General features: G+C 42.7%; 1 protein-coding gene and 1 pseudogene across 1 annotated transcript; one reads left to right on the top strand and one right to left on the bottom strand.

Moving 5' to 3' along the window:
* LOC144103480 (uncharacterized) overlaps positions 1–21,914 on the bottom strand; it is a 49,529-nt pseudogene that overhangs the window by 7,930 nt on the left and 19,685 nt on the right.
* On the top strand, positions 8,361–21,451 carry LOC144105611 (uncharacterized). Its single transcript, XM_077638734.1, has 5 exons — positions 8,361–8,405; positions 15,554–15,840; positions 17,821–18,027; positions 18,905–19,735; positions 20,183–21,451. Exons 4-5 carry the CDS (start codon positions 19,301–19,303, stop codon positions 20,186–20,188), a joined length of 441 nt encoding a protein of 146 aa, XP_077494860.1. The 5' UTR covers positions 8,361–8,405; positions 15,554–15,840; positions 17,821–18,027; positions 18,905–19,300; the 3' UTR covers positions 20,189–21,451.

The following is a 21,914-nucleotide window of genomic DNA, read 5'->3' as shown; positions in this document are numbered from 1 at the left end:
ACCTCATTTGTACCCACCATTGCAACCTTGGCCTTAAAACCAGTAACTACAAAGTGCATTAACCAATTTTAGTTCATCTGAACCTCTTTAATGTTAATCAAGCCAGACAGATTATAGTAAAGATCCGGATCTTCAGAGGAGCCTATTTTTTTTAAAAGCGAAGGTTTTTCTTTATTTCTGCAGAAAAATATAGTATATGGTTGCTTAAAACTTGACAACGTATACTTGTGTACAACAGGCAGAGAGACCAACATAGATGAGGTGCATGCAGGCTGGCGTAGAACTAAAATTCTTTGGTGGGGAAGACTGTCCACAAAGAATGGAAACCAACTATCTTCTAAAACAACTGTCAGGACTAAAATTATTCCGTCTGTCAATCCGAGTTTAATGAAGAATTTATTTAAGCACAAGTGGGCATACTGCTGGCGACAGGCACGCATCTTCACGAGAAGGCCTAAATGGTGAAGAATTAGCCACACACGATTGCAAATCTTCGCCAACCATCCGGTATTATTCAACAGCCATACGCGAGACAACGCACCCCGTGTGGAGAAAAAACGAGATAGGGCTATCTGCTGGTGGCGATAAACAACACTGTTAAGACAATAAACGTGACAGAACTCATAGCAATACCATGCTCATGCTAAAATAGAACACACTAGCTGTAAACAGACACCACATAACCATTGTTCGCAAGTCAAGTCCTATGGACCTTGGATACGAGCTCTTTACATGATGTAATAGTAACAATACTGGCACAGCCCGATAATTAGACTGCACCTCACCTAGAACCAAAGATCACATATAATGCTGGTGAAATGTTATCAAAAGCAACTTGTGTGTGCCACCATAATTTATTTAGTCACCATCAGGGCATAAAGGCACTACATAAGGGAGTGTGACAACATACAGCGAATACCATACAGTGGAGCAAAAAAAACACCTATTACCAGGACAAAGGCAACAAAAAAGAAAAAGAAAATATGAAGACAAATATGGCAAAGACAAAACTGTGGTGGGAAATCAGACAGTGATAACAAATCCAAACAGAGACGAAATTTTCTGTTTTGGATTTGTTTTTACTGCCTGGGGTCAACTGAATAAAAAAATGTTTACCATGACTTGAAGGAACACCTACTTTGTGGAGATAATCGATGCGGCTCGAAACGTGTAGGGGCAGGTAGCAATGTAGGGGTGGGTCGATTTTGTGAAACAGACAAAACAGAAATTTTTCTGCAGTGTGAAAGCAGTGACAATAATAAGGTACTCTTAATGGCGGCAACACTAGAGCTGCAGCGATAACTGGAAAGTATGAATAGAAACACTAGGTTTTGTATGAATTCAAATTCTATTCATCTGTCACAAACTAATGCTGCATATTCAAATTCACATCGAATGAGAGTTTTATAAAGAACTAATTTTACTCAACTAGAGAAAAGGTAGAAATTTCGACACGGGTACCCTAACATATGGTTGCAGTGTTAGCAATCAATTCAAAATGCAGCTTCTAAGAGAGGCGAGAAGTTATATGCATACCGAGATATAGGTACAATGACAGTTTCCAGGGGGTATTATTAAGTTCTTAAGTGGCTGTTATATTCCCATGTTGAGAAACACGCATGCGTTCACTCTTATTAACGTGCAAACACTCAGACAATCATCAAAGCCGAGCAAAAATCTTGCTTGTTCAGCTTGCTTGTGCGTCGCACGTTGCCATAGTAACTGTGATGCCAAGCAGCAAGAATTTCGTTCGAGCTACCGCAAAAATTTGATCTTGGTCAATTTGGACCAAAACTGATCTGCAATCATAACTGAGTGTGCCGAGCACAATGGTGACCTGCAAATTTCCCTCAGGCAATTTCTGAAATTTGGCTTGCCACCACAGAAATTTGACCTTGGCCGACCTCACCAACCATATACGGGTGTGCCCGACACAATAACGCCATCCAAATTTTGCACCGGCCATTGCCAAAATTTTTGCCTGGGACACTACCAAAATTTGACCATTTGGACCAGAATAGATATGCAACCAAAAATGGATGTGCCCAACATGATGGCAACCTCCAAATCTGGCATAGAATATTGCAAAAATTTGATTCGTGACCCCCAAATTTTGACCTACCTTGGACGATTCAGACCAAAAAGGAGGTTCAATCACAATTGAGCGTGCCCAACATGATGGCAACCTCCAAATTTGGCCCAGGTCATTTCCAAAATCCTCGAAAGTAGACCATGGCAGATCTGACCAACCAGATTGGGCGTGCCCGACACGATGGCAACTTCCAAATTTAGCCCAGTCATTGCCAAAGTTGGCCCCACCAATGCTAGCCACAGCTCAGGAGCTTCAGGTTTCAGTGGTAGATGCTGTGGATAGCAACATCTTTTTCTTCCTTAGTATAAAAAGCCACTAATAACAAAAGACCGACCCCCAAAATTTGACCTTGGCCGATTTAGACCAAAAGCGATGTCCAACAAAAATTAAGCATGCCTGACACAATTGCAACCTTCAAATTTGACTCCGGTCATTACCAAAAATTTGGTGCAGGGCACCCCTGGAAAAGCTGTACATAGCTTTGAGATTTGACGCATCTTGTTACTGTGGTATTGATTGTGGCGTCACAATTTATGTCAACATGCTTTTGCACGTCAAACATCACTTTAAGTGGAGTTAAACCCTGGTTAATATCTTAATATTAAATTCCAAGTGGTATGTATTGCAGCATTCCAAAGCATGGTTAATATCAGACTGAAGACGAGAAGCATGAGAGTCACTGATAATTTCACGGTAAATAACACAGTCAACAGGAAGAACACACAGAAAAAGCAACGTTAGTAGGCAAATCATTTACATAACCAAGATAAAGTAAGGGCCCAAGAACAGAAGCCTGGGAAATGTCTGAGCCCACTGGAGAGAAACTGGAGGTAGTTTGATTTGCAGTCACAAATTGAGAACGATCAGTGAGGAAAGACTATAGTCACAAATCAACATTACGGTCGAGATTGAGATTACTGAGTTTGAAACAAGTAAATGTTTGCAAAACTTTGTCAACGACTTTTGAGAAGTTGAAGATTGTGCAGTCTGCCAAGTACCCTGGTCAAGAATGAAATGCAGATCGTGTGTAATATAAAAAAGCCGTGCCTTGCATGAAAATGTTTTATGAAACATTTACTGCAAATGATTGAAAAAATTTTAACTCTAAGGAACTTGCATGGTGAGAGCTGATCTCATGTTCCCTGATCTTACAGGGGATGCTAAAAAATTAAATGGTTTGGTAGTTAGTAGATGAATGTTTGTCTCCATACTTGTTCAGTAGAACCACCTTGCCCACATTCCAATCATTGGGGACACATCCAAACTCAAGAGATTGCTCAAATAGCTTAGAAAGAATATTAGCACAATAAACTTCCACATTCTTTTTAGGTTTAGACTTGATGTTGCCCTTGTCACATTAAGATGACATCTTCAGCTGTTCAATTATTTCTACAATCGCGGTAGGATCTGCAATAATAGGGTTCATAAGAAAAAAACTACAGGATGAATAATGAGGATATGTAATATATAAATTATTCGTAAAAGCACCCTTAAACGTTAAGAACATCCATGTATATTTCACTGATATTACCTGCCCACCTGAAGTCTTTAGGTTAATTGTAAAGTTATCCATTTGTTAACAATGTTCCAAAATTGTTTAGCTTTATTAAGTCCCATCAATGGCAGAATGTGATTTAAAAATGATTCCTTAGTGTGTTTCAGTGCAGTTTTAAATTAAGAACCACAAAAAGAGCCTTTTTTATGGTTAAACAGCTTTTTTAGCAATAAGTAAATTAAAGATGCTTTTGTGTTTTGCACACAGAACTGCAAAGTTTAGCATGCTAGACAGTAATAACCGGGAACATCAAGCTGTTAAACGCATTCAAAAAACTGATTTAGACATTTAAGAGTATGATGCAATATGGTTAATGGGTAAATCGCCATATGTGTGGAAGTGGTTATTTTTGACTTTGCATTTATAGATCCATTACACTCTCACATCACTCCTGGCATAGCAGTGCAGTGGTTAAGCAATGTGCCCCTGCCCTACGATGGCAAGTGCTGCCTCTGGTGGGGCTTGTGTGACCCAGGATGTTCTTCCCAATCATTCATTAAATTGTCACTTGCCACGGTGGTCAGTTTGCTCTCAATCCGGTGAGAAAATGGTGATGACGCCAGAATGTTACATGACCTAGGTAACCCACCTAGCTTGCTTCTAAAGGAATTTTTCACTCCCGACACCGCCGACTCTTAAGGATTTTGTGCAGAATGGGAGCTTTAACGCTATTCCGTTAAAAGCCTCTGCTAAGTTTCAGCTTTGACTAACAGCAACTAATATGTTCTGAACAGTAAAAATCAGCATGCAAAAGCGGGAAGTTTATACACACAAAAACAATGGCACTTACACTGGCCGCACGCACTAGCCGCAGCAAGGGTTCAATGCTCTGAGTAAATGCTGAAGGACCCTTAAGGTTTTTCGACGTTTATCATTTGAACAATGCAAAAATGCATGAGTGAATTACACGAAAGATGCCAGATTAGAATTAATACTGCCCTTTCTGAGAAACACGAAAGAGAATTGCAGCTAAGTGCACAAAGCTGGACTGCATCAAAGCAACACGATGCAGCTGCCATCTATAAGATGACTCATACACATCACAGAGCCCATCATGGTGGACCATGCATAGATTCCACACAAAAGGCAGCTATCAGCAGATTAGATGGACCAACAGGCTTTCTCCATGTTCTAGTCCACCAGCATGGCCATCTTAACAGGCAGAAGGATCAGCACTGGAAAGCCAAATGGCTACTCACAATATACTGAAGAAAGTGAATTAAGCATAAATCGAGTTGACAATCAAATGAAATCTACTGCCCTTAGATTTGAGCAAGAACACAGGAAGACCATATGGAGTCTCCTTCAGCAAGCCTATCTCAGTGCTTTCCCTAAAAACTTGGAAAATAGGAGGCAGCACATTTTTATGTGGCTCTGCTCAGTTCATCGGTGAAAAAAAATACACAAAGAAAAGCAACAGCTAATACACCTACACCAGTGCACTGCAGTTTCAAAGATGATGCTAACAAGTATGTGATGCCTTCAGCTAACGAATCATCACACTTTCCTTTTGTTTTACGGTGCACCATTTAAGCAAAGCTTCCCATTTGTGCTAAACAACAAAGCTCACTTTCTAGTGAATTAGCATTCAACTTCATAATGAAACGAGGCGGCGGCACATTTAAAATATACATTTCCAATTAGTCGGCAGGCTGGTACCGCACGCTGATCAAAGATAAATGATTAAGATACCGAGACGCGCATTTGAAATAGGAGCTCAATATGTTGCGTCCGATGTCGCTTGCGAGTGTAAAGCTGACGTTGGTTTCGATGATGCGAGAACTGTTAGTCAAAGCCGAGTAGCGTACATCATGCTCATGCTAAATTCAAGCAAAAGAATTTCTGACATAGGTTCTGCACATACAAGCTCATATGCAATCCGCTAAGTTGCGTGCAATTTAACCTCCCGAAGTAAATCGTTCCCGCATATTTCACACAGCGATTAGCGGAGGAAACGCGAACAGCAAGTACCGTCGAGAGCACGTTGAACAAGAACGCTCGATTGCGCGTCCTGCACTGTTATTACAGCCCTTGAGCGATGGGCGCCGAGTCCGAGACTATGCTGCACGGTGTGTTTGCGTAGGTTGAAGACAACACGTGTCCTGCCAACGGCCTAGTATTGTCTCAGACCCAGCGGCGCTAATGTCAGTCGAAGACACGCGCTCGAGCGTTCGTGTTTAAGGATGGATGGATGGATGGATGGATGGATGGATACGGCTGAACCCTTTACATCGGGCGGTGGCTCAAGCCACCTAGCCATGTCTTGTGAAATTTTACTCCTGTCTTGCTTTTAGCCACCAATCAGATAACCTCGCTTGGTTACTTCTAACCTCTTAAAATCCATTTTCCCTTCACTATCCCTAAACCCCAATGCCTTGGGTAAGCCCGCCCCGCTGCCTTCCACTGTAGGGTGAAGCCCTTTACAGAAAAGTATCAAGTGTTCAGCCGTTTCCTCCTCCTCTCCGCACGCAATGCACAATGTGTCTATCTCCTGGTACCTGACTCTATACGTCTGTCCGCAAAACTCCAGTCCTGGCCTCAAACAACAAAGAACTTCCCCTACAATTATCATAGATATTTTCTTTGACAATTTCCTATTTAAAGGTCCGGTATGTTTCCAGTGCCGATTTCGTCAGCATCCCTGTTTTCCACAAAGCTCTCTCTGTTCCTTTAACCTTTTTCTTAACCGATAATTGCTGATTTGCCCCCTTACCGCTGTACAGATATTTACTTGTCAATTTTCTAGTTCGCTTTCTCCATTTCGTGTCAACATTCTTTATATACAGGTATCTGAAAACTTTCCTAGCCCACCGCTTTTCCTCCATCCTTCTCAATCGTTCCTCAAATGCTATCTTACTGCTAGCCTCTCTGCTCTCGAAAGACGCCCATCCCATATCACCCTGTACCCCCTGATTTGGTGTATTGCCATGTGCTCCCAAAGCTAACCTCCCTACTCCCCGTTGTTTAATTTCTAGCCTTGCTTGAACATCTTGCCTCATACACAGGACCGCATTACCGAAGGTCAGGCCAGGGACCATCACCCCTTTCCAGATCCCTCTTACCACCTCATACCTATTGTAATTCCACAGTGCCCTATTTTTTATGACAGCTGCATTCCTACTAGCTTTATCCATTACATATTTTTCATGCTCTGTCAGATACTCAGCACTGTTATTTATCCACACCCCAAGATACTTGTACTCATTCACTACTTTTAGCACGAACTCCTGTATTCTATGCTCGCCGCCCTCTTCATTAAATATGACTGCAGATTTTTCCTTACCATACTTGAAGCCTAATCTATCTCCCTCTGTACTGCATATGTCTAACTTCTGCAGGTCTTCCTTGTTGTCAGCCATTATCACTATATCGTCCGCGTATATTAGTCCCGGTAATGTCTGTTTAATCAATTCCCCTTGCTTGAAAAAAGATAGGTTGAAGCCTAGTCCGCTCCCCTCTAGCTTGGCCTCCAAACCTTGCAGGTACAACATGAACAACAAAGGGGACAGAGGACATCCTCGTCTAAGCCCCCGCTGTATCTCTACAGGCCCTGATACATTTTTTTCCCCATTTTATGAGCACTCTGTTACCTCTATATATATATCTTTTAAAATATTACTCCATTTTCCACATCCAATGTGCCCAATATGTCCCACAAATGCTCCTGAGTAACGTTGTCATAGGCTCCCCTAATATCCAGAAATGCTAGCAATAAGGGCCTATGTTCCTTTTCCGCAATTTCTATACACTGTGTCAATGAAAATAGATTGTCCTCCAACCTCCTTTGTTTCCGGAACACATTCTGTATTTCCCCTAACACCCCCTCGTTCTCCACCCAAGCCTGCAGTCTATCCTTTATAATTTGCATCACCACCCTGTAAACCACAGATGTCACTGTTATGGGGCGATAGTTACTTACGCCTGCTTTGTCCCCCTTTCCCTTATATATCATGTTCATTCTACTTAATCGCCATTCATCGGGGACTTTCTCATCCACTATCATTTTGTTCACTACCTGTATTAATGTTTGCTTGGATTTTGGTCCTAACTTCTTTATCAACATAATCGGGATACCATCTGGTCCTGTTGATGTGCCACTAGGAACCTTCTTCTGCGGTACGGTACCATTAGCGCAGGTACCGAACTCCACCATGACAATCAAGTATGCTGAGATTCGAGAAATCAATAATTTTAAACACCCACAAGCTTTTTCTTCCGCAAAACTACCAGTCGCCTTGCTGGACTTACCAATTATGATGCTCATTGCGTGGAAGGTTCGTCGGCTCTGCAGCGAACGAGGAAATTGCCCTGCAACGATGTCTGTCTGAGCACAGCCATATATGGTTCATTAGCCTCAAGAGCAACTAAAAAAAAAGCACACGACAGGCGCATCGGAGCACGAAAAGAACAGTAATCAGGAGCATTAGCAAGTCAAACGTCGTTTACAACACATTTCATTCAGCGCGCCCCAAGTCTGTCGGGCCTAGCCGGGTGTAGTCGATACACGCATAGCCTCAACTAGGGCACTCTAGCCACCTTACCTCAACGCAGACTGTCATGTGACATTTTATGTTTAAATGTTTTAAAGCAAGCGCCGTACTAGCATAATAATTCAGCGAGAAATACATTTAGTAATTGCACATATGAACTAAAAGAGCAAAAGCCTTCAAAGAGATTGTCACGTTGCCCATGACGACGCTCGCGCAAATGAACGGTACAAAATGAAAATGGCGACGTCCAGGAGGGAGGACTAACGCGGTGAGCTCTTACAAGAATGACAGTACGAGAATTCGAGTTATTGCGCCGAGGGAACTCTACTAATTGCGGGCCTAACGTTGCCGCAATACGCATCCTGCATATTCAGCAAGGTCACTACTGTGCTAGGTTTTAATGCATGGAAAGCATTTAGCACCTTCGTTTTCGCTTACGCAGTGCGCGTATTTATTTATATTCCCCTACATTTTCGCTTAAGCAGTGCACTTATTTATGTTAGTAAGTCCGGCGGATGGACTCTTCACGTGGACGTCAGTAAAGAGCACACAATATCACCAACGCACACACCGGGCGAACGCCGTTCGACGATGGGGCTCGATGATTAAAACAACGGCATGTTAGACAAAAAGATAGCCACAACAGAGTCAATAAAAGTGTTTATTGACAATGCTTGGTGGGTTCACATGGCAACACAGCACAGCACACTGAGCATTCATTCTACGTTGCAGGGTTTTACAGACATGGCATAGTCTGGAAGCTATCGCGTATTTATCACTCTGCTTTTTAAATTGATCCTCCATTCACCTAGCTCCTCAAGAATTGCTGGTGCAGTCGTATAACTACACACGAGAGCTGTACAATTTTCACATAAGCTTCACAGAAAAATTTGCTTCGTGACGCTTCCGTGAAAGCTGTATAGCTTTCCTTAGAACGCATTGGACTGCACTGCTTGTATGTCCACCCCTCAGGGTGTCAAGTTCTTCAAGGCAGCGCAACGCACCCACCATTTCTCTTGATACAATTCATACAGTGTACTTACATAGTGCCCTTCACACTCTTCCGTTAGTGTTTTCCACCACGTTTAATACGCGTACCAGGGTTCCATACGGAACTGCCCAATATGATCCTTGCTACATGTGTCACTGTGTTAGTCAATACAGTCATGTTTCCAACAAGTAGTATCCATGCCATGCGTGAGTATGACATTCGAAGTTGCGATGCTTTGCTGCTGCACCTGCTAGGATACCTCTGCAGCTCGATGGTCATTTCCTAGTTAGATATCTGATGGGACAACTGTTGTCAGTGCCGGTTCATTATGCTGGCTGAAAAGCGCTGTCGAAGTTCCCACATCACTGAATAGCCTTGTGTGGTAGTTAGCGACTTTTTATAATTTTGAGCTTTCCAGCATTCTGTGCAAGCAGTGTGAACTAGCACCCAGTCCAATGCATGGCTAACTGTGTGCTAAACACCATAGCCTTCATTACATGCCTGAAAAGAAAACATAACACAATGACAAACACCCCACATTTATATGAGCACGCGTGGAGCATTGACTGGCTGCCAAAAGAATGACCACCAGATGCACATTTTATCAAGAAAACTGCACGTAACAGAGCAGGAACAGGATATAACAATGAAAGGAGAAAGAAAGGTGTTGAAGAACTAATTGGTTACGCCATCTGCTTCTGCTCCAAGCGTTGTAGTTTGTGAGAACCCAAGTTAGTTTTTTCAATCAGTCCATAATTTTCGTTTTCTCAGTTGCCACTTATAAATTTGCAGTGAAAACATTGGATGTAATCTTAAGGAAGCCTTTTGTATAAAATCGACATGAATTTAGGTAATGTGCAAAATAAGGCAGAGCACTATGATAAATGCCAGCGAAAATTCCAGTTAGCTCAGTTTGTAGAGAAACTCTTGTGATGAGACAGTAGTCCAGTGTTCGAACCTCGACCTGGACGAATTTTCTTCAACTACGAAGTTTCTGTTGAAGCTGTGTAGCTTTCCTTTGTAGCTGTAAGGCTAAGATTGTGTAGATGCTAATGGGTAATCACTCCCTTATTACAAATATATTCCATCTTGGGGGATTCCCCTAAACTTAGGAGCTGAAAACACAAAGAATTAAGGGTAGCAAATGGCTGGACAACTGTGCGCTACATACACAATAGTTACAAGCACACAATTTAGTTGCTTTTAACAGTGTCATTGAGAACAAGGAATAGAAACTTCCATGATGCGGATAAAAAAAAGCAGGAAAGTTCAATGGGCACTTCACTGCAGATTGAAATAAAAGCACTGCATTGGATATGCTATGCAGTTTTAGATTACCTTTTAATGGTTTACTGCTAGTGGAAGTAAAGGTTCCATTATGATGGACTGGGAATTTATTCTCCACGCACGTGTCCACATTGCAGCTCAGTATGCTCAAAGATCACATGTGTGGCATGGACCTAGCACTGGTGTGCCTTACTATCCTGGATAAGTTTACACGGGCGCAAACTGCACAACGAATGGCTATGGCCTGCAGCAATTTTGAGAAGATGCGAGCATTATACTATGCTGCACGATTGCAGCAGCCGACCAGCATTTGATTGCCCCCAAGTAATGGCCCTAATGAGTACTTCTCTCTTGCCGCGGCTGGTCTCATCTATCTTCAGCGTACTGCCTAATTTGTGGGAAGGCGTAGATTTTCATAATGCAGCTGAACTGTGAGCACGGCTATGTTCACTGCCATATGTGCACCAGCACGACTGATGCTGTCTGCTTTTCCTGGATCCTGTGTAACCACAACTCAATAACGCTGCCTGCATGAAGAGATGAATTGTCATTTACGACATGCGCAGTAGTGTCTTTCTATGGTGTCTTGAGCCCTTCAAGCGCCACTATAGAACTAGCAAGAAAGATCTAGTGCATTGTCAATTGTTGCCATTGCTGTTGCCTGTGAAGTTAAGATTTTTGAAAAGCCATGGCAAAAGCCTGGATTTCAAAGTGTTATGGCGCCTCAAAGCTCTAATCCTCTGCAATGTAAGCAGAACCCCTGTGCTCACCTTTCGAGACCATTTCATCTCTTCAGGGGTGCCACAAGGGCTTCACTATATGGCTGAGAAGCAAACCCCGCTGTCTAGTTACTTTTGGTGAAGCCGGTATACCCGTCAGGGAAGTAGTGTTCAACAGCCTCGGAAGGGAACAGCAGTTTACGATAGGCAGCGAGTTGTTGGAGGCATAGGTTAGCGGACTCACATTCAGGTCATGATCCGTGTCATCAGTCTGGACCCAGGCTCAAATTATGTTCCTATTTTTTTTCCTCTTCATTTGCTAATTTGTTTATTTACTGCCATGACCAAGGATGCTTAAGGGTGAGGAAGCTTGGTGATGTCTGACGGCTACCGAAGAGGATTCCCCGGAAGCGAGGCAGACAGCGTTTTGTCCCTTCTCCTTTGCTAGTTTACGCTGCTGAGGGTGTGGTGATGAGCCACGTGAGGATGTGTTGGAAGCTTTCATGGAGTTCCACTATGTCACTGAGTGGAAGTCTCTTGTCATGCATCTTGTTGGATCATGGGCATTCCACTCATGATGAGTGAGCCCAGGTTTGTCGCGAGTCAAAACAGTGAGCGAGCCCAAATAAGTCATGAGTCAATATGAGTGAGCCCAGATGAGTCATGGATTGAAATGAGTGTGTGTGATTTGAGATGAGTTGCGAGTCTAAATGACCGAGCCCAAATGTGTCGCGAGTCTAAGTGAGTCACAAGTTGTAACGAGTGGCTGCCCGGAAGAGTCGGAAGTTGAAGAGTTGTGAGCCTAAATGATTTTGAGTTCATGAGTTAGAGAGAGCCTGGGCCTATGCTAGCCTGAGCCTGAGTAAGAAGATTGGGTGGCAAAACTCTTGTGAGCCTGAGTAAGCAGTGGTGATTTTGCCGAGCTATGGTTGGAAGTGATAAGAAAATACACCCACTCAGGGCAGGTAGTGACTGCATATCCAGATCATGACAATGAAATAACTAGGACAACAAGAATGATGTCCAGTACATTTGGCAGGCACTCTCAAATCAAGAATGACAATTTACCAATATCCCTTGAGAGAAACTTATATAATGGCTGTATAATACCAGTACTCACCTATGGGGAATTATACACGGAGGATAACAAAAAGAGTTCAACTTAAATTGATGACAAAGCAGTGAGCAATGGAAAGGAAAATGATAGTTGCAACGTTAAGAGATAGGAAGAGAGCAGAGCGGGTCAGGGAGCAATGAAAGTGAATGACATCCTAGTCAAAACCAAGAAGAAATGGGTATGGGCCGGGCATGTAATGTAAAGGAAAGGTAACCAATGGTCGTTAAGCGTAACAGAGTGGATTCCAAGAGAAGGCAAGTGTAGCAAGGAGTGGTAGAAAGTCGGGTGGGCAGATAGATTAGGAAGTTTGTCTGGATGGGGTGGCTGCAGCTGGCACAGAACTGGGATAATTGGAGAGGTATAGGAAAGGCCCTTGTCCTGCAGAGGGCATAGTCAAGCTGATGATGACGCTGACTGAACATAACTTCACATAAAATTCATTTCTGTTGCATTTCACTTATCTTTCGCCTTAGAAGAAATGGAGTTTGAAGGTGCTCGCGATCAGCAGTTCCCAAAAGGTATCTTTTGTGAAAACTCTCCAGCAGCAAGAGCAATGCGCATACAAAGAACTGCTTTGAGTCAGCATCTGCTGTCTTCAAATTTCAGCTTTTATTACAGAAATTTTATCTCTATCCAATCATCGATGTGTTTCACACAAACTGCTGCATTATCAGTCATGCGAACAGCTGCAACAGTATAGCAGAATGGCACATGGAAAGTTCAGATCGACAGGAAGAGGTGCCTGCAATCAGTAAGGCAGGAGGTCCCAGTACAGTCACTGACTACGGGTCCTCCTTCTGTATACATTTATCCAGGCTGTATTTCCTTCTTGTATAAATAAACATGATTCTGATTCTGAAAGTCAGTGAATGTTCCTAAACGTAAACCTACCGCTAGCACAACAGTATGGAAGGTAGCATAAAAAACCCTTGTGCAACTGTCACAACTTTTTAAACATGGCCAGAAATGTCAACAAAAATTAGCAAGAGATTAAACATTGGATCTGCAGAGGGCCCTCTCATAAAGATGGGGAAAAACAAAGTTATTATATGGCAAGCTGCATTCCTGACCGAGGAAAATAATCTATTGCATACTATCGCGGGATATATTGCATCCCAGTGCCCTTCCATCCCTGATAAACAAGCGCCAGGAAAAGCTGCTGTATACATTAGGGCCAACATTCCCCAAACACCATTTGACTTGAACAAGTGGTGCAACAGTCAGCAGGAAAGAGCTGTTGTACTCACGCGCCCAAACAAATCATCACTGATACTACAGTCTGTTCAAACTCGACCCACAACAGTGTGACCAGTCTTGAATGAGTAAATGGTCATTCATTTCTTGGAGCACAAATACTAACAGGTGAAGACTTTAACACTCCGTACACTGTTTGAGGATATAATTATGACTCAAAAAGAGGTGATGAAATTTACACTGTCTTTACACCCCAGGGTTACAACACTGCCCGCAAACATGAATGCACACACCAGACTTGACGTGGTCAAAAGGTCACGGCGCAGTGATGTTGAAGGCAAAATTAGATCCATGGGATAGTGACACCAACCACATTATAATAATTATAATAAGTTCTAATTAGGCACAAATGAGGATGATTCGAAGAAAACTTTAACACATTTTTCCAGAAAAAGTGCTGACAAGCTCTTGGCAACTGCTGACCACCCAGAATACAAAACGAAAGAAACCAGGAGCATAGTGAAAAAATTGTAGAAAGGCTGCAAGGTAGACAGAAACAGAGAACACAGAGGAGTGGTATAATTGCATTCTAAGCTGGTGATATGGCGAGAGCAAAACAGCCAACATTATGACAATATGGTCAGAAAATAAGGTTCTCAGCAGATGCAAGACGATTGAGTGCAACGTGACCACTGAGCACTGACACAAAAAATTAAGTGCTCGTGCAGAAAGTCTTTTTTAAAATGCCAAAGATGTCCTTTGCATCGTTTAATGCTACTCACAAGCTGTGCGACTGTCTCATCTTAAGACTATTGGAAAGCAATGAGGGAAATAAATTCAAACAATATGTACTGCATACAAAGATGTTTTGCTTCAAATACTAGCCACCAGATGTCACATAAAAGCACCTATGGTGCAATCCGCATGGATTATAATTCACCTAGAATCATTCTCCATATATCATTAATCTCATTCGGTCAATTTGAAACCTAATGATGATAATGGTATCTCACCAGTACTCACCGCCGGGGCAGAAGCGTGGAGGCTTACAAAAAGGGTTCGGCTTAAGGACAACGCAGCGAGCCATGGAAAGAAAAATTATCGGTGTAACGTTAAGAGACCGGAAGCGGGCAGAGTGGGTAAGGGAACAAACTCGTGTTAATGACATCCTAGTCGAAATCATGAAGAAATGGGCTTGGGCAGGGCATGTAATGCGAAGGCAAGATAACCACTGCTCCTTAAGGGTAACGGAGTGGATTCCAAGAGAAGGCAAACGTAGCAGGGGGCAGCAGAAGGTTAGGTGGGTGGATGAGATTAAGAAGTTTGCAGGCAAAGGGTGGGTGCAGCTGGCTAAGGAGAGGATTAATTGGAGAGACATGGGACAGGCCCTTGTCCCATGTCTCATTACAAAGGGAACATTGCATATAGTATAACTGAGAAACTCAGCATGGTGCTACTGAAATTGATATATTCTATTGTACAAAACAGCTTGTTGAATATTAAACTGCCCAGTCCCTAAAAAGCATGCATTCAGCATGGAAAGTATGGACTCAACCTTATGTTAGCAAAGCTGAACCCATCATCTAAAGTCAACATTAAGTTAATAAAGCCCATGCATCATTACTCAATGCAAGGAGTGAAAGCCTCATAGCACTGCCAACATTTAATGGCTATTTTTGCACAACAATCTAGAGTAAAATAGACTGAACAAACTGCACTGTCAGGTAATACATTTTGTGCCATTTTCCCATACATGCAGCGTGGGCCAGGTGGCAAGTTTGGCCAGTTGGGTATATTTCATTGGCAACAGGGTGAAAAAAAAACATAACAGAAGAAATGAACTCGAGACTGCACTTTTATTCTCTTAGCTGTTTTCAACAACATTCAAGCATGCTCCTCAGAAAATTGTGCTACTAAAATTATCGAGAAGCAGTGAAATGTGGATGCCTATGCAAAGAAACACATGGTCACCTCGTCATGCATACCTTTTTACTCTTTTCTTAAAAAGGAAACAAATTGATAGTCGTCTTCGCAGAAATTTTGCATTGCGTTTCATAGTATGATACCTGAACATTTCAAATAAGATAATGTGTGCGCTCATTATGCAGGGATTGATGTCCGCACAACAACGAAAGACGACTACAGGGCAGTGGTCATCGCAACACCATATATGCGTCAAATGCAGGCCATGGGTTCGGCGCAAAACGTAATTTTTGTGGACTGCACGGCATCTTGCGATACGATCAAAACCACAATCACAGTGCTGCTGGCACCAACAAAGGCAGGTGCAGTGCCGACTGCAGTACTCCTCCACAGTGCCCAGAACACTGAAGGCTACAGCCTGGCCTTCTTCCTCCTGAAGCACCACTATCCAACATGCTAAGGAAACAGAAAGGTATGATTGTGTGCAGAACTAAATAGAATGCTTGTGCTTCTTCGAGTGACATGCTTCCTACAGGGGTGGGCTAGCTCTGTGTTGGTAAACTACTTTTGCAAATTACATATTTGAATGGTCTTTCTTTGGTCATACTAGTCAGACAGCAAGTCCACAGATTTTAAAGAGACTGAAGGCTGAATTTTGAAGGCCAATTTTTGTTGTGTGCAACAGAAAACTTAGTGTCCAAAGTGCCTGATTCCACAATGGTTTTGTAACAGAGAGCTTAGAAGATTTTTACTAAGAATTTTTTCCAGTGCAAATTACAATAAAATATGACAAACGTTGCTGAAAGGAAAACACTCTACACTTCAAAAATTCTATAACTTTAGGCAAGGTGGTCTCAAGTATACAATACATTTAATGCACAAAATTCATGCTTTTTCCCACAGGGAATTTTCTGTCTGCGTGCAGTGCTATTAGCGGACACATAATGTTCTGCAGCATGTCTTTATAAATGTACAGTATATATGCAGCACCCTTCGTTTTGATTTGATTTTTTCCCACATTGGAGAGGTAAAAATTGGCCGATATTCTTTTTCCTTGAATTCGGATAGAATTCAGTTTATGCAGCAAAATGTTCCATAACTTCGGGTTTTTCAGGATATTTTCTGCTGCAAGACAAATCACCATTTGGACATAACATGGTTTATTATTGGCAATTATTATCACAAACTATATGGAACTGCAAGTTGCAGTAAAAATTTCACCAGTCAGATTTTTTTTGCTCATTTATTACAATTAGAATTTATTACCATTCCCAGAGTGGCTCTTCCAGATCTATGCAAGGCCTGCCTCTTTCTGTACAGTGCAAAAACAGTAATTCAACATTGCAGAAATCATTTTTAACTCGTAAGAGACCTGAGCAGGATGTCAGTGCAGTTAGTACTTGGTACAATGATGCCAGTAAGATGCCTGGCTATTATGTTTTGGATGCTGACTTGGGCGTCTTTTCTAACTTGTCCTCAAATTAAGGGGAATCATGAATAAAGAGTATTGAAAAGGTTTCAGACTGTCAGTAAATTGAAGACACCTCTTTGGAATCAGTGCAAGATATCTGCTAATTTTCCTGCGGTGTCTTCAGTTTTGTGCGCTGGAAAACAATGTTCGCTGAAAGATGCATTGTGAGGTAGAAATCGAATTAAATCCAATTTTTAAGGAATTTGTTTAGAGTGCAAGACTCAGGTGAAATTGGATTTTACCTAAAAACGAAGGGCCTTATGTATTTGTGACCACACATACCATACACTGCGTACATAGTTGCATAGGTAGGTGGAAGATTTAGTTGAAATAAATACCCGAGATAGACACGCACTTCTATAATGTTTTCATAGCAAAAACAGAAGAGGAAACTTCTGGTAACTGCTGAGCAAAACCAAAACTGCACTCTTGAACTGGGTGATGCAGAAGGAGGCTATGAAGAGAGGGAAGGTACATACACTTCTACAGAAGTCTCTTCCAGTAATTATGGATGTGGCTGCATGTTTCGTTTTTAAGTTTAATTGGCAGGAAAATAGGTGCCAGGGTGGTTCCTCAGTACAAGCTTTTTCTTTGATCGACGACGTCAATATCCTGAGCCCCTCCCCTTAATTCATAGATACAAAAGGTTAGTGTTTATGACACTAGCAATCCCTGTGTCTGAATTAATATGAGAGCAGCTGTTGTGATGAGAGTGTGCATGCTTACAGTGTCCTGTTCACTGCTGAACTTCAAGCCTTGCATATGTAGAATAAAAGCTAGGTATGGTTCTGTCTGTGAAAAAAAAAACCAGAGCTTTAGATGTACACACTAAGGGCCAGTTTTACTGCACACAGCACTTTTGTGGTTGGAAATAAGGTGGCAACATCCCTTTTTTGAGTGAACAAAGCACTGGCAGTAAAATTTGTGTGTGACATTCAAGTAGGAGGGAATTTATGATCTTTTGGTACATGTATTTTACAGGCCCCGGGCTGTGTTCATGACGGACAATTCGCGGCCAGAAAAGGATGCCCTTCATGCAACATAACCATCACCGCACCAGCTACTATGTCATTTTCACGTCCTGCAAGCAGAGTGGCACCGGCTGACGTCGACACCAAGGAATGTGCCCAAAGACAAGCGCCAACAGTTCATGGCAGCCTTCCAGAAGATATGGAAGTTTTGCACAAGGTAGTAGTAATCAAGGTATCATGCTTGGAATAAGGATTTAAGGATTTTAATAAGAAATAAGGATTTTGGCATAAGGACTGAACCCATCAAGCCGTGCAGTCTGTTTGAAAAATATTGTATACTTAGGAGCTGGACTTTTTGGTTTAAGCCGAGGAGAAAAAAACGATAAAAGCACACTAACCTCAGAGGTCAGTAGCTCCTATCTGTAATGCCTCAACGGCCCTGATAGCAACGAAACAAATAAATAAATATTTCTGGCATGCAAGCCACGGCTCGTTGAATGCGGGTTACATTCAGTCAAAGTTAAAAATAACCAAGTAGGGAAGCCAGGGGCATGATGCGACGATGGCACTGCTGGATAAGCAGCGCAGTTTTGCAATTTGAGGTACTGCTCCGCTAGCTTACACGCCTCTGCAGACCTGGAAGCATCATCTCTTCGCCCTCTTCTAGCTAAGCATTCTTTGTTCACTGTCATCACCTGCTTAGAGAAGTTAGCTAAGTATTCGATCAGTTAGTAAGGTAGGTCAGGCGGTCCTTGGCTACTCTAGTGAGTACATCCTGACCACACAGAACAAACATGCACACTAACAGGGAGCCATACAAGTGTTCTCATGGGATGCACAGTGGACAGTATGCTTTAGTTGGCTGTTACATGTGTGCGTGTATATATATATAATATATATATATACAGACTTTATATTCAAGAAGTCTGTGGCGGGGATAGGGTTGCCGCAGCTGGCACAGGACAGGGTTAACAGGAGATATATGGGAGAGATCTTTGTCCTCCAGTGGGCGTAGTCAGGCTGATGGTCACGACGATGCAGAGTTGACCTCTTCAACATGGCAACAGTTATAATTATTCGCAATCTGATTTCAGGTTCTCTATGCAGTCAGCAAGGATGAGCTGGAGGCAGCCAAAGAAAGGCATTTGTGACCACTTGCCACCAGGGCTACATCAAGCGAGCATCCAAGTTCCTTGATCAGGAGGAGTGGGTGCTTTTCCATCGTCAGGGCATTGTCACAAGGGGGCATAATACAAACAATTACTCGGAAGCCTCCATCAGGATAGTCAAAGACATTGTCCTGAGCAGGACCAAGGCATACATTGCTGTGTCCCTTGTCGAAAGCATCATGAAAACATGGGAGAAGTAATTTGAAACAAAACTTCTCCAACATGCCCACCAATGAGAAGGTCAACATCGAACCACTTGCGAGCAGTTGCTCGAGAAAATGACAGAAGGGACGAAAGAAGACATCACTCCAAAAGGAGAGAATGTCTTCTCCGTTCAAAGTTCTTCTAGAACTCACTACTATGAAGTCAATGCTGATGTTGGTCTGTGCAGCTGTTGGGCAGGCAACCAAGGTGTGCAGCTGTGCAAAAGGCCTTTGGTGGCCTTTTCCCAAACGGCCCGCAGCTGACAACCGCAGACTGCATTCTTCTGGCACAGCTGGCACTTGGAGACAGATGCCCTCCACAAGCGTTCTTTGCACCCCTGCAACAGCCCAGCAGGTAGAAATGCCCCCTCCTCCTCTCACAGCAGATGATCACAATTACAGCCAAAAAAGCCAAGCGTGCACATCCAGTGACAAGCTTCTGGTGGAGGTGGAGCAAGACCATTGCGAGGTGCCAGAAGCACCACAAGACGAAGCTGGTGTTGCCAGTGGCCAGCTTTTATCAGGAGCGGTTCCATGCAGCACAACTCATGAGGTATACTGAGGTACTTTTTACATCATTCAATGCTTGCATCACATGTGGCAAGTGAGACATGCGAAATGCTATGACAAAAAAGCTTGCATGCTTGAAAATGGTACCGCAGCGGTGGCCTAGTGGTTTGTGGATCCACCTCGCATGCGGGAGGTGCGGGGTTCGCACACCAGTGCCATCGGGCAGCCACTGGTGATAAAGCACATACAAGTTGGGTGAAATGCCTAAGAAATGGGTCTTTGACCCCACCTTGACACGTTGAAAACACCTTATGCCAGGGCGCTCTTTAGCCAAAGCCGACCTTGTGCCGTAAAAATTCATCATTTTGAAAATGCTAGGTGCCTTCTATACGAATCACAAAGGTTAGTACTTTGTGATAATGTTCCTTTTTGGTACAGCTAAAAATGTAAGCACTGAATGAGTATTTACTTCTATTCAAATATCATGCAGGAATAGGAGGAGGCATGCAAGGCCCTGGAGCAGGCTATACGCAAGGTCCACGCATTAGCCAATTGGAGCCCTTCTTATCTGTCACTGGTGAAAGACTTGGCTGCTGGAGTGAAAAGCGTCAGTACCAGCAGCGGTGCCTATGCACTGATGCTTCGGCTAAAGGCAGCAGCTCAAGTGAACAGGCAAAGTGGCAGAAAGATAAAGGTTCAGCCAACAAGCCTGGCACGCCGGCGACCTGGACTCACAAGAGGTTCAAGGCGTGTCCCTGCTGGTCAGCCACCCAAAACAGCAGCAAGCGAGAAGGCGAAACGTGACCACGCATTAAGCAGAAATATGCACGACAGTGTGCCGTGTGCAAGGCTGCATTAGATTTATACTTCAGTAAGTGACGTGCTGCATAATTTGTCGCATTGACAAAGACACATGTAGCACGATAAGACAACACACATTGTGCATTTTTCATCTTAACGTACTTAAATGGTGCAATGCTTAATTTTTATGTTCAGGAAGACAAGCATGGAAAGAAAATGGATGACACACACACTTTTGTGCACAAAGTGTGCAAGTCTTATTTTATTTTAGTTCGCATTCTGCTGGCGAAAAAATTCAATAGCGCACCATTTACCAAAGTTAAGATGGTTTATGTTTATGGGAGTTTAACGCGCCGAAGCAACTCAGACTATGAAAGACGCCACAGTGAAGTGCTCCAGAAGTTTTGACCACCTGGAGTTCTTTAACGTGCATTGATATCAAACAGTGCATGAGCCTCTAGAATTTAATAAAATAAATAAACAGTGTGACTCAAAGCATGTCATGCTGGGTAATTGCTGTCGAGCTTCATTTGTGATGACCACTTCCTGTATCACTTTTCACTTGCAAGCGATATACTTTCAGTGACACACTCCCGTCAGACACTATTATTGTGTCAACATAGCTACAACTCGTAAGACAAACAGTAATTGAGAGTTAGCATATGCACTGTTCACTTCATTCTGTCCGTTTCTCAAGTGCTACAAGATTCGTCATGTCTAACAGGGATAAGTGATATTATAAGGATAAGTCATATTATAAGGGATAGTCTTTTCTGCTTTGAACTGTCCTTTATGCTTGTTTATGCTCTGGTGCTGTCTAGACGCTGCCTTATATGTGAGTCTGCAGATTTTTCAAGCTGCCAAGTGACAGCTTTTTTTCCGTAGCCCCTCCATCTGTAGCACCTGATGGAAAATAAAGATTTGATTTGATTCCAGGTTTTGTTAAATGCCTTGTGCCCAATAGTCTGCAATACATCAAGGAAGGAAGGTATAAAAAGTTATATGACTTTCCATAATTCCATTACTAAATTATGCGGCACATAACGCAGCATTGCCTTTTCATGCCTGCCATATTAAAGCTGCCCGATTGTGTTGAACACCACAGCAAACTCACTCCATGATTGGGTGTGTGATTAAGATCCCATGAAATGCATACATGTGAGAATAAATGAACGTAGAGTCCATTTTGCCAGCACCCAAGAAGACCATTCGGCCGAAATTCTCCCAGGACACGTAACTGATTAAGTACTTAGGGGAAAATGGGAACAATTTGCTTTCCTTAGCCTTGTATTTTTGCAAGACCTGTTTATCGCAGGATCAGCAGATTATCCTGGCTGAAAAAAAAAACTTGCAATCAATACAGCCTAACACAGCCAAAAGTATAAGCAATGAACAGATCTCAAATCCAACCAAAGACAGTA

This window comes from Amblyomma americanum, chromosome 9 (assembly GCF_052857255.1).
Source record: "Amblyomma americanum isolate KBUSLIRL-KWMA chromosome 9, ASM5285725v1, whole genome shotgun sequence".
Classification (NCBI taxonomy): domain Eukaryota; kingdom Metazoa; phylum Arthropoda; class Arachnida; order Ixodida; family Ixodidae; genus Amblyomma; species Amblyomma americanum.
Note: the sequence above shows the minus strand (reverse complement) of the source record. Positions and strands in the feature narration are given on the sequence as shown.

Bases quoted from the DNA above. Each gene is read 5' to 3' on its own strand.
- LOC144105611 (XM_077638734.1), top strand. From the start codon at position 19,301: ATGTCTTCTCCGTTCAAAGTTCTTCTAGAACTCACTACTATGAAGTCA.